Source organism: Chelon labrosus (assembly GCF_963514085.1).
Source record: "Chelon labrosus genome assembly, chromosome: 2".
Classification (NCBI taxonomy): Eukaryota; Metazoa; Chordata; class Actinopteri; order Mugiliformes; family Mugilidae; genus Chelon; species Chelon labrosus.
Window position 1 is genome coordinate 9,957,063 of NC_140338.1, and position 14,204 is coordinate 9,971,266.

Sequence of the window (14,204 nt, forward strand, 5' to 3'; positions counted from 1 at the left end):
TCTATATTTCAGTGCATCAGTCGCATCTACAGAAACCTTGACGTGTTTTTAGCTACATAACCTTACAGCAGTGTATGGACAGTGAAAGGGAACTGTGACCTTAAAGTGATACACCGCTCTAACACCCTAGAGCATAAAATATACTGTGTAGGTTTGAAAGCTGGCTGTAAAATGTTTTTTTTTATTTTTTTTTATTTCAAGCTTTTTGTTGATTCTGAATCCACATCAGTCGTAATGGATGTCAATAAAGACGGTTTTTCCCCGTGAAAGCAGAGTCAAAACATCCACATTAACGTCTAAAAGCGCTGCAGCGGCGTGATCCATGTATCTACGGCCCGGCAACTCTCACTTTCATCATTAAAACTATAACCCAGATAACACTGCTTCTGTTTCTGTTCTGATTAATGACCCTGCCAGGCGTAATTGTTAGGTCACGTCCCTTATACCTCTAATAGCTGTCTGGTAATATGAAGCTAAGGTCAGCAGCGTAGCTTAGCACCAACAGGAAACTGGGAACAATCGTTGATCCCGTTCCGACCTAAACTCCTACACACTTTTGTTTTATGACAGAATTGCGCATAGCCTGTTTATATTTAATAACATCATTTGTAATTTTTTTATTGGTTTACTTAACAGCTACAAGGACAAAAACCTATTTTAAAGCTCTCCCTGATGATAACACAGACATAACCTACGGTGCTTTTTGCCTTGAGTTGCTATCAGTCACAGTAGCGCCTGTGTGCTTTCTCTTCAGGTGCTGGTTCAGGGTCACCTCTTTGTTTTGTGATAGATTTTAAAATCTTCTCATAGGAGCGAAATGTGACATTGTAGCTTTAAAATAAATGAAACAGACAAAATTTAGGCGGATGATGATGTCGGTTGAGTGGGCGGTCACCGTCGCCTTCAGGTTTGCTCTGGGGGTTTCAGGCCAAGTTTTGTAAAGCGTCTTGAGACGATTTGTATTGTTATTGACGCTATATAAATAAAATTGAACTGAATTGAATTGAATTCTCAATGCAGTTTCACTAAAGTGGCCCACTTGTGAAAGGACCACCCAGGACCCTTGTCAATGCCAGGTCTGAAAAGGACCTTTTATGCAAGGCCAAGCTAGCAGCATCCCATTGCATCCATTGCTTATAATTACTACACAGCCCCGAGAGAGATGATTTTCTAAAGGCTGTTACATACTCTGTGAGAAGCAAGAACTTTGTTTTCACTGCCCTCGTTCTCGTAGCTTGTTCTTGACGCATCAACCAGGCAAACTTTTTTTCTCGTGTGCTGTCCGGTAACTATTCTGTGACTGGTCAGAAATTGGAGTGGGTGTGATAAATGCAGAAAAGCAGTAATGCTCGCTCCAAGATGCTAATATTCGCAGTGTGACTGCTAATCACTCCAAGGCAGAGATCGGCATACTGTGCGTCGGTGTAGGCTTAATGATTTAACGGACACAGTTGTTAAATCGACTGGCCGACATCCGAAACTAATACGAAAAGTGACTCTCGTCGTCTGTCTCCCGCATCTCCCACAATGCTTACCGCGTGTGATGTATGCTGTAGTAGGAGGGCCCTATGAAGTCCATGAGGTATAAATTCTGACCAGAACAAACTTTTTTCTTGTTCTCGCAGGCCTAAGAGCAAGAACAAATTTCTCGCCTCTCACAGAGCATGTAACAAGCTTTACTCTCAGCAAGAAAGCAAATAAGGATATTTCCCAAAATGTCAAACTATTCTTTTAATCCTAAACTTATATTTCTATTATAACTGAAGTTTAATTTGACCTTTTAAGTAAAAACTTGTGCACGTCTAATTACCAGTTTCATGTCATAATCCATCTGCGGTGATGTGATGTGAACTGATAAATTTCCTTGCCACCTTTTACAACAGCAACCGTCTCAAATTAAAAGTATATTATCAGGAGAGCCAATTAGTTGTGAATCCTGTTTGTTGTCTTTACTGTATGAAAATAGTCCATTTGATCTGCGACTTCACAGACCGGACTGCAGATTTGCAAACACTTCAGTAGCGTCGGAGCCCCTTAAAGCTGCTTTGAATTTGTTTTGTTTTGTTAAACGCCAGGAATCAGTCAGGCAAATACAAATGACCAGTTCTATAAAACCGGGGGACTTGTAAGTAAAACATTTATTAATAGAATAGTCTAAATTGGTGCGGCAGACTGATCCATGCCACAATTTCCACTTGGTAATGTTTTCTGTTAGACCTTCCCTGCCACGTAAAATGCTGTAATATTCAAATGTCACTGGTCTGGGTCTTAACTTTAAAATCTGAAAAAACCTTTTAACATACAGTATATTCTCCTGCTGAGTCACACAAGACTATATACGGCTGTTTTCACAGGCTGAAGGGTACTTGTGATGATGAAATCAATCTCCACGTGTATAAATCTGTGGAGTGCCCCTTCAAACCTCCTGCACAGTGGACATTTTATGCACTTGACTTTCCGCGTACAAAATGCAAAGTCATGAGTTATTTAAGAAAGGCTTTTAATCACGGTCCGTCTCACACGTACCCAGTTTGTTCATGCAGCTGTGCAGCCTGGTCTCCAGCAGCAGCACCCTCTGCTGAAGCTCCTCGTAGTCGTACGCTCCGATCTCCTCCTGAATGGCCGTCAGGATGATTGACAGGTTGAGCAGCTCCAGTCGTAAACTGGCTAGCGTCTGCAGGTCCAGTCTGTACTGCTCAACCACGGACAATAGGGGCCGCAGCTGAGACATCTGGCCCTTTAACTCCTGCAGGGGCATCAGGAACAGGAAGGACAACAAGTTAGAGTAAAGTGTGATTGAATATGAAAATCATCTGCAGTATTTTTATCTCTTTTCCACTTGCTGTTGTTTGAACAGGAGCAATTGCTGGTCATAATGACCTCTGAGTGTGACAATTATGGCAGCTTGTCTAGGTCAAAGCAGAACCTAAAGCAGAGTTGAGCTTTTTCTCATTCAGCTTATTTGCAAAAAAAAAAAAGAAAAAAAAAAAGACCGCACCTTTTATTCAGTGTGCAGGACCAAAACTGCACACTGGGTAAAGTGATACCAGACACAAAGTCTTGGGTTGGCAAACAATTTCAATCATCTACATGATGCTTTCATTTGCACTCATATGTGCATTTGGGACAACTTGGATATTGGGCATGACTGTGGGCCTAAGAAAATGGAGTGTCTTGACCATAGACTGTATAAAGATGGACGGAGGAACTGCTCCTCAAAAGTGAAGCCAAAGCAAGTAGAGCTCCCCCTGGTGTCTGGCTGCAGTATAGGTCATAAGCTCCACCTCCTCCATGTTAGTGGATGGGACTTGGGACAAACTAAAACACTAAAATACACGTAAAATAAATTTTTTTCAAGGACGGTTTCTGTCATTTTAGGTCGTTAATATAATGTTGATGTATGTTTGAGTTATTTGACGCTATAGAAACAGGATGTAACATCATGGCGACCACCAGTTGCTGTAAAATGTTCCTGTGGGATTGTAAGAGTTGTTGGATTATACAATGTACTTTTTTTTTTTTTTTATACATTTCCTTGTAACTGGTGGAGGTAGAGCAGAGCTTAGTATTAATTAAACAAAAACTATATATCTATATATCTATATATCTATGTATATAGATATATAGATATATAGATATAGATATATCACAGCTCCACATGGCTCCACTCTCGGACCGTACTGAGCAGACTCTGGCTCCAAACTAGCAAGATGGCACTGCCTCTATCCCCGGGAGTCGGTTTGGCCAATGCGAGGAACTGGTGACGCAATGTCCATATATAATCAATGGTCTTAACTGAACAGAGGTTGCCTTGTGAGGCAGGTGCTCAGCGTTTTGGATGCAGAACGTGCTGGCTGCGTGGTAGGGTGATCTAATTCCCATACGATTTGCAGGAAAATGCAAGAAACAGTCGTGTCGGGCTTCAAATTTTACACTTGTGGCTGAAACACAGTGATCCCACAAGGATGTATGACACTGTGAAGACAGCACACGCAGTGTTTTAAGTTTCTCATTTCTCAGATTCACCCTCTGGCGTACCAAGAGGTTTCCCGTCATATTACGAGTTCTCACAGGCAGTCAGCGTCCTCCCCTGTCGATTCATAATGGCACCTAAACTACTTTATCCAGGGGGCATTAAATGTTGCTCGCCTCGTCCTCTTCTTGCGGGCACTATGACACACAAGGCAACTTGTGACAACAATTTTAGTTGAACGGGGAACAAGAAGAAGAGGTAGACGTCAGTGATGTTGGCTTGGCTTCAGCTGGAACTGCTCTGTAAAATACTTCAGCTAGCCCCTACCATATACATATGTGTTGACCAATGAAATGAGAGTAATTTAATTTAAAATCTTACATAGACAGGCTTACACGTCCCCGAGCTCTCATTTCGTTGAAGGACAATCTTTGTTTTTCTCGCTTAATTACTTATATTCTTTGTAGCTGAGATGCTGTGCGTCCTAAATTTAGCGCTGCCTTCGTCCTCGCACCTCTTAGCAGTCCGCTGGGATGAGCTCAGACAAGAGAGACAGGAGAGGAATGAAGTGAAGAAGAACCGCATTAACCAAATGGAAAGCACCCCCAGAACATGCTAGAGGGACTACACATCCCATCTGGCCTGGGAGTGCATCACAATCCCACAGGAGGTGCTGGAAGAGAGTGTGTCTGGGCTTGCTGTGCACTGTTTGCTGGCACTGTGACCCAGATAAGCAGCAGAAAATGGATGGATGGATGTTTTTCTTTTCCAACTTTGTGCAACTCCGAGCCAGTGTGGATGGAGAGAACCCAACTTTATGTTTGTGCTCAGCTTAAATGAAGATAAATGTGAGGATAAATTATATGTAAGAACCTGCTTTCTCGCAGCAGGAGGATAAATCATATATATTATATATGTCTTTTACATCTTAATTCTTGTAGCTTCACCTTCAGATTCCCCCAAAATAGTTTGCTGTGTAGAGACAAGAACTGGGTTTTATGTGAGAGGGGGGAAAAAAAAAAGAAAAGGAAAGATTAACAGAAGTGACAAAAGCGAAGACAAAAACGTTATCATCTCCTCAGAACATCTCACGCCCACGCACACAAACACAACAACATATCAGGGAAACAGCCTTGGCAGTCACTCAAACACTCCATGTGTCTAATCCCTCCTCTGCTATCTTCAACCTGAATGCTTCCCCGTCACCACTTAAAAACATTTCACGAAAACCCTTTCAGCGCCGAGTTTTACACATAATTACAGCGCAGTGGTGAAGCGTTCTGTGAATCCAAGCTAAAATTTGGATATTTCATCGTCCCTGATTGGTACTGGCAGCGCTATTTGATTTAAATTGGGCATTTATTAAACATTCATTCAGAGAAATCTTGACAAAATGAGAAAAATGTCGCGGTTTGTTAGATAGTCAACACTTTACTAGCTTATCCCTCGGTTCCTATGTCTCCTCCTTCATCTTTCTTTAATCTCTCTCTTCCTGTTTCATCCGTCCCCTCTCTCTCTCTCTGACTAACCTTTACCTCTTTCCTCACTTAGCTCATCCCTCTTATCACTCCCGGCCAAAGGGCAAAACATTCACATGCAGCAAGACATCATCATTTTCTCTCTGTTTCCTCCATTCCTCTTATCTATTAATCTCTCTGTTTGACCTCCTCTTCCCCCAATCTCCTTGTTCCTTTCCTCCGTGGGATAAAAATACTCTTTAGTTATTGATAAACTTACTGTAGCTGCGCATAAATATTCAGGAGCTCTGCCTCTCGGTGCAGAGGCAAAAGCTTATGACTGTGAAAAACCCCCAAGGAGAGACGAGTGCGCGCGCACACACACACACAGGCGCACACACGCCGACACACACACACACAGTAGCTAAACTATATATAAAAACTTAAAAACAGACCCCCCAGTTAAGAAGACACGCGGCAAGAGATGAAAGGAAGAATGGATTTCTGGGAGGTGGTAATATGCTCTATTTGAGGAAGTAAGGCTTAGAGTTGTGTGTGTGTGTACGTGTATTATTCGCTTTATGAGTACATATATCTGGTTACCCACTTGTAGTTACCAGTTACGCCTGGTATTAAAATTCATCTTGAATCAGCCAACAAGCATGTGAAGTTCCAGGAACTACAGGTGTGAACCATAGACAGTATGAAGATGGAAAGCAAGTAGAGCTTCCCCTGGTGTCTGGCTGCAGTATAGGTCATAAGCTCCGCCTCCTCCATGTTAGTGGATGGGACTTGGACCAAACTAAAACACTAAAATACACGTCAAGTAATTTTTTTTCAAGGATGGTTTCAATCATTTTAGGTGGTTAATATAATGCTGATGCATGTTCAAGTGTTTTTCTGAGACGTTTTAATTAATTATCTGACGCTCTAGAAACAGGATGTGACATCATGATCACTACAAGTTGCCAGGCCAACTGCTCATGGTCCCGTAGGACCACAAGAGTAGGAAAAAAATAAATAAATAAATAAGAACAGAATATTTCCTGGTGGTGGAGGTAGAGCAGAGCAGAGCAGAGCAGTATTAATAAACAAAAACAGAAGTGTTGGGGGGGGGGGCTCATCGATATCGCAGCTCCACTCTCGGACCGTACCGCGCAAACTCTGGCTTCAAACTCGCAAGATGCCGCCACAGGTATCCCCCCAGGAAAATGGCTTCAGATTGGCCAATGCAAGGAAGTGGTGTCCATATTTATATACAGTCTATAGTATGAAGTTTATTTGCCTTTTTTCACCAGAGATTTTTGTTATGCTGTTGCAAATAACGGAGAAAGCAACATTATTCTGGTGCTTAGGGTTGAAGTTACAATTTGAGCTTTACATGGATCTGTAAAATACCTAACATCAGGGTGGAGGCGAATAGAGCATAGAGATACTTCATACTGCAGGCACTCACAGCCCATACACACAAACAGCAGCATTCACGGTTCTGAAACAGCGGTAACCATAGCTGACTGTTCGTTCAATATTCTGCTGCGTCCTGAATGATGTTGGTGTTTGTTTGCATACAGAGAGTCACTCGAGACCCATGTGGAGACGTCTTCTAATGCCAGGTGTGATCTGAAGAAAGACTTTTACCTTTTTGGAGGATTTTTAAAGTGTTGTATTGGTGTTTTTAACAAAAGAAAAGTTGCTCAACCATTACCAGCTGCTCCTTATTACTCATATTATTCATTCTATTATCAACTTTAATTATCAACAGGTTTGTATTTGTGTGGTTACACTTAGGTTATCGTACATCAGCTGTTGAGTTTTTTTTATTTGGAAGCAGCAGTAAAGTTAGGACCTTCTTCAGTAACAGATAGCGAGCTCAACTGCGATTGTCTGATTGTTTATTGATTTGATTTCGTAAGATAAGATTATCACAACCAACAGCCGGGCCGGCCATGTGTCAGTCTTGGATTCACTGACTGTGTCTAGAGCTCAGGCTCAAAACACAGCAACTTGATCAAACGCACAGCGATCCAGTGGAAATCATTCATTTTGATCATTCGCTGTAAAGCCAGCAGGTTGCAGCACACCGGCGTCTTATTCAGAGGTCGATTCGTTGTCTTGTTTTGGGGGAATATCAAATTCAGGAAGGGAAGCCACAACAGTCTCATATCTTATCTACCACGGCCCAAACGTGGCATAAGGTACTGCAGTGGACACAACAGATGATTGCAGAGTATTATGTGGTGTAACAACGAGTTTCCTGGCATATTTTCAAGTCAAAAGCAAAGGTCATTGGTGATAATTTAAAGGGGAACTACTGTTTTTTACAACCTGGACCTTATTTCTGGCATAAAATACGATCGTTTACTCACCCATATAACTTTTGTGTAATTTGTAGTCGTTAGGGAGATATTGAGATCTGCGTATAGTGGGAGTGACTGGGGCACCGAAACGCAGCCTCTAAATAACGCATTATCTGCCACGAAACTCGTTCATTTCACCAATATTTTGTTATCGTACGCTAGTGATAACAGCAGCACTAGCATACGATAACAAAATATTGAGTTTCGCGGCAGATAATGCGTTATTTAGAGGCTGCGTTTCGGTGCCCCAGTCACTCCCACTATATGGATATACGCAGATCTAATTATCTCCCTAAAAATTACACCATTAAGTTATATGGGTGAGTAAACAATTATATTTTATGCCACAAATAAGGTCCAGGTTGTACAAAACAGTAGTTCCCCTTTAAATCTGAGTTACAAGATTTTTTCTTTCTCTTTTTCCCATTTGGCAAGTCGTGGGATTTATGACTAAATGATCACTAGTGGGGATCTATTCAGGTCTGGAAGTGATTCTTCACTGATTATTAATAATTCCAGTGTTTTCGGTGTTACTCTTGCCTTATGGAGACTTACGACGCCCCGAGAAGTAAAATACAGACAAAGAAATCATTGTGAAGCAGCCGGTAGAAGCACCCTAAGTCTCTAAAAACTTCCCAAATCAGTGCTCACAGGTAACGCTCCATGTCTGTGTAAATAGTTCACAGGGTTTTGTTGCCTTTTACTTCAGTGTCTTTAGGATGCCACAGGCAGAAATCAAACCAGCAATTTCACAGCTGACTTCTCTGTTTGGATCATTCAGCCGTCATCCCTCGCATCCACAGACTCTCATTGTCAGTAGCTGGAGATAATCTTCCACTAGCCCCCTGGTTTGTAGTTGGCACAGATAACTGAAGACGCCGAGCATGATGAGATTAGTACTCCTAATTTAAGAAGTGAAATGCATTCAGATTTCCTTCAGTAAAAGGCGACACTTATCCTTAGAGTCAATCTCATCTTTTCCCCTGCGAATTTAAAGCACCAGCACGCAAACTAGAATTACCACCCTGTGATTTTAGCCTAGTTTCTAACCTTGTCTGTTCAGACTCATTTAACACGACTCATTTAATGAGACCCTCTGTCCCGGCGCGGGGAAGTGAAAGGAGCTGACCTATCGTGACATTTGCGTGAAGATGTGTCGTAGTTGCCATATGAATTCTTGAGTTATGACCGGAAACGTGTTTTCGAGAGGTCACGGTGATGTTTGCCCGACAAAATCTAATCTGGTCATCGGTCCAAGCGGATACTTGAGCCAGATGTGGCCTAATAAAATTCCCCCGCAGCCGTTCTTGATCTATAGCGTTCACAAGGATGGGCCAGACGTGAGACCTTGACCTTTGAGTTTTGACCACTAACATCTAATTACTGCATACAAATTTGAAGAAATCTCACCAAGGCCTCCCTCAAAAACTGACTAGAATGGGATGGCTTGATGGACCGCCAACCTGAAACACCTGTGCTTTTCAGTCAATATTATGTAAATGTTATAATTAACATTAAAATCCTGACAGCCTGAAGCCTTAATGTGCGCAGTGACTCTGCAGTTTTGCTTGGCACCTTTGGAACCAAGCTGTGTTTACATGTTTACGCAGCGGATGTGAAGTCTGCAAACAGACAGCTTCAAAAAACGAAAATTTGTCCCCTTAATGAAAGACGCTGGCGTGTCTGAGTGCAGCCGGGAAACTTCAGCTTGACATGCGTGAAATCAATGTTTTCACACCAAAGGTTATGTGTTCCCTACAGCGACCGTCTTACACTGTGTGTCTGGGTGACTCTCTCTCTCTCTCTGTGTAGTGTGTGTGTGTGTAGTGTGTACCTGCAGGCCCTTTGCTGTCAGGGAGCGTGGATTTGCCACGTAAGTGTGTAAACGTCCGTCCACTCCTCTCAGCAGCGGCTCCGAGTCTCGAACATACTGCAGGTCTCGGGATGTTCGCAGGTCTACCACCTCCATGGACTGGCTTACATTCTGAACCTGACACACACACACAGTTGATATTGTGATGATTACTGTTTGCTAGAAATGCTTATGATTGGTTTTGGCTGCTGTCTGATTACTAGCACCTGTTATTTGTTTCCAAACACCTGTTGCTGTCTACCAATAGATAAGGCTGTGCGGTGAGATGACTCAACATTTAAAGGGCTAGTTCACTGAATTTACAACCTCTCACGGTGTCTGGTCTTGCAGATAAATTTGTTTTTATCTGCCCAAGGGATCTTCTTCTGTCTACTCTAGAACGGAGGTAATAAAAAAGTGGAATCTCATTTGTGCAGCTCACGACATTGACAAATGACATTTAGAAACATGGTGCCTGTCCAGGAAGGACTACATTTTAATTTCCCACATGTTTTGAGTGTGTTTCTCTAAAGGTTCGACCACAGTGACAATATTGACTCAAAGATATCATGGCAGGTATCTACAAGATGAAAAGTCTACAGTCATGAGAGCAGCTTTGTTTGTACTTAGCCACACAGTACACAGTGCTTTGCACTGATCAGCCACAGCATTAAAACCACTGACAGGAGAAGTAAATAACATTGACCATCTTACAATGTGACAACACAATGTTCTGCTGGGAAGATTTTAGACCTGGCATTCATTCATGTGGATGTTACTTAGACATGTAGCACCCACCTAGACCAGACCAGACACCCCCACCCCATAACAATGACACTCCTTGATGGCAGCAGCCATCCCCAACAGGATGCAGCCTGACACACACACACACAAAAACGGTTTAGGAAAAAAACATGAAGAACAGCACAAGGTGTTGACCTGGCCTTCACATTCACTAGATCCCAAACTGATCAAGTATCTGTGGGATGATCCACCAAAAAAACAAGACCGTTGCAAAGAATATTTGCTTTTCAAGCCCTCGAATGATACCATTATTCCTCCTTCATAGAGTTTTGCAAGCCGGTCTAAACCATTCTCCCGCCAGAGTCTAAACACTATATCTTAGCATGGGTGGGGGAAAGGGGGTATACCACAATTTTCTCCATATCCATATCAATTCACCCATTCATATATGTATCGCATTTGTGACTGTTTGGTACTCCAAGGCCTCCTTGGTCTTTGCTTCTCTGTAATTTTTTCAGAATTTTCATTCTGACCTTTTTGTCCTGCCAAATAAAATCTTGTAAACATCCTGTCCAAATCTATGAAAAACCTACTGGGAATTGAGTTTGGTAACATCTGTAGAGGATGCAACATCTCCTCGTTTTTAAGGGGGATGCGGCAAAAAACGCCTGCAACTGTCGACTCAGATAATGGACAAACAAAAGAAGCGTTGGAAAATATGCCGTTTAGGTTTTAATATTCTAGCCGCCACGGCTCAACAACATGATGAAAGGAGACACACACCTGTCATATTCCCCTTTTAGATCCATTTAAACATGAGTTTCTCACCTAGAGTACGTTCCGCTCTAAGGAAACAAATGCTCCCACGCCTCCTTTCATTAACCATCCTGAGATGCAACCAGATACTTCAAATCTCTTTTGATAGAGAATGGGAGGGGGAAAAAAAAAAAACAGCCTTGAAAAAAAATCTATTACAAAAATGACCCAGATATCCAGAAGTGATATGCAAACAAACAAACAAACAAACCCACCCACGCTTACCCTGCTGCACCACATGCTGCGGAGGCCAGAGACGAGCGCAAAAACACAGCACAGTGCGTGGAAACACACACGCACACATATATTCGCACTCACAGCAGGATCTAGGTGTCACTTCCAGAGACACGCTGAGCTAATTAAGATTCATAAACACAAAAGCCTCCCAGGAACAGAGCGAGGGGAGAGGAGAAGAAATCGTTTCGGATAATGTTCATCAACCTTTCCTCATTCCTCGCTGTGTGAGCGGAGTACAGGATGCAACACCAGCTGTGACTGACACAAAGAGCGTATATTCTTGTGATGCTATCGTATGTGTCGGCGGTTTGCTTTGGCTTTTGTCGGGAACGCAGCATGCACATGATCCTGATGGGTGAGGCCCACAAAGGAGCATGCTTTGAGAAATGTTTGCGGGCCTGACGGTGTTCAATAATTCATTAATTTCTGTCACAAATCACTTTTGCTCCCGTCTCAGGACGCACACATACAGTGCACTGAGAGGGAAGTGCTTACGCAGTCGAATGCGTATCCTGACATAGAAACACATCAGTAAAAGACAGGCATACAAATGGTCACACAGTGAGCAGCACCCTGCAATATAGGACAGAGGGTTTCTTTCCCACCCATCTGCCAGTGTGTTTCCTTTGAGTTTAAACACTTTTGGCATGTTGAATGACTGGGGGCCTGTCGAGGATTCAGCTACTGATCGTGGATACATCTGTCAGTGAAACCTCTGCGTATGTGTGCGTGTGTTCATTTGTGTTTCTGCAAGTGTCAAAACAACCAGACAGTCCGGTGAATATTTCATTCCAGTACGCTGCCTCGTCCCTGTGCTGCATCGCAATGCTGCCCGTGGAAAGGCGCATGGACGGACTCGGGTACACACACACACACACACACACACCTGTTCAGTCAGCAGGCGTAGCTGTCGACTCCGAGGGTCTCGTTTGCAGAGGTTTCGTGCCGGAGCGACCACCGTGCACACGCACCTGCCGTCGGGATCCGAGGCCGTGCTGTACACCTGCCAGCCTTCCTCTGAGCCCGGGTACAAGCCCTGCACACAAACAGGCTCCGTGTTAATGAAGTCGCAGCAGGGATAACATGTCAGCAACACATTCGACAGCGGAGGAGAGTGTTAGCAGAGTGTAAAGCACAAAATAAAACTGTCATGTTTAAAAACATATTTTAAATGGACTAAAGCCTTTAAAGGGGAACTACTGTTTTTTACAACCTGGACCTTATTTCTGGCATAAAATACGGTCGTTTACTCACCCATATAACCTTTGTGTAATTCATATTCCTTCGGGAGATACTTAGATCAACGTATATCCATATAGTGGGAGTGACTGGGGCACCGAAACGCAGCCTCTAAATAACACATTATCTGCTGCGAAACACGTTCATTTCACCAATATGTTGTTATCGTAAGCTAGTGCTATTCCCCATTGAGTCTGGAGTTACCTGCTATCATTATTTAGAGGCTGTGTTTCGGTGCCCCAGTCACTCCCATTACATGGATATACGCACATCTAAATATCTCCCGAAGGAATAGGAATTACACAAAACGACCGTATTTTATGCCAGAAATAAGGTCCAGGTTGTAAAAAAACAGTAGTTCCCCTTTAACATTGTCCCCGAATGAAACTCTACAGCTAAGCTTTGATCATGTTGATTAATTAATAATCATTTTAAAACGAGAACATTACTCCTGTTAATTTGAAATGAAATATCTGTGTTGAACTGTTGGACAAACATCATAATGATTTGATGGATTTTAACTAACTTATTTATTTTTGATTAACCAAAAAGCAAAGACAGATGTAGCTACACTGACTGTAAACTAATATAAAATATATCCTTGCCATTTCAGAGTTCACATTTTGTCCACACTGCTTCTTAACTGAAATGGAATCGAACTGGAGCTAAAAGGAATCTGTAAAATGTATAAACCCTGGTGCAGTCGCTGCGGCCCATATGGAAAAAAAAATAAAAAAAGCCCTCATGTATCATACATTTATCATATGTGCTTCTATTATGCAAACACCACAAGCTCCATGAACGCTGGCAGGCAGGCTGTTATGAATTATTTTGCCCCGAATCACTTCCTGCAAGGAACTGCCTCCCTGCAGGCTGCATACAAATCCCCGCCTCTCATTCACAGTATGTGATGAAGGATAAGAAGAGAGCACATATATAGGAGACATGTGCAGGGTTCACTTTAAAAATCAACACTCTGATACAAAGACAGCAAGGGTAATGCATGCTGTGCCTTTTTGAAGAATAAAGTCACAATAAAAACTGAATTTTATGGACTCTGTGTGTTCACATGTTGTATTTTTTCTTTTCACACAGCACACACCCTTTCTCCAGCCTTTCAATGTGTTATCCAGGTGAGACTGGAGTCATTGTGGTGAACAAAAATGTTGTCCTCTCAAACGTTTTTTTGTCTGATTCTACCCCGCAGGTAATTTCACTGGCACATATTGTGATTTAAGTGTCCATTTATGTTTGCGAAAAGGGAGAGCGCACGCTTTATGCACTTTGTAGTCGACCGCGCCAGAGACATCCGTGTCTACGTTGGATGTTTCTCATTTGCAGCTAAAATCGGCTGTGACATCTCTCTCATGTCTGAAGCCAGAAAAGCTAACAGCATAGCTGGAGAATTTCCACCCTCTGCCTGCACAGACTCCACTGCTCCACTGCTGTTCTCTCTCTGGCTTAAAAAAAAAAAAATGAAAAAGTGCCAGACACCCCAGAGCTTCCACAAATCTGCACAAAATATGATT

General features: G+C 42.6%; 1 protein-coding gene across 2 annotated transcripts in view; it reads right to left on the minus strand.

Moving 5' to 3' along the window:
* Positions 1-14,204, minus strand: part of LOC311498780 (noelin-2-like) — a 30,994-nt gene that overhangs the window by 11,991 nt on the left and 4,799 nt on the right. The window contains exons 2-4 of one of the 2 annotated variants that reach the window (XM_084559512.1): positions 12,323-12,472; positions 9,622-9,777; positions 2,527-2,746 (exon numbers count right to left, since the gene is read on the minus strand). In XM_084559512.1, the coding sequence (XP_084415638.1) occupies positions 2,527-2,746; positions 9,622-9,777; positions 12,323-12,472 (526 nt within the window). Of the gene's footprint in view, positions 1-2,526; positions 2,747-9,621; positions 9,778-11,424; positions 11,717-12,322; positions 12,473-14,204 lie in introns of those variants that run through there. The other variant, XM_084559511.1, reaches the window with a different exon arrangement.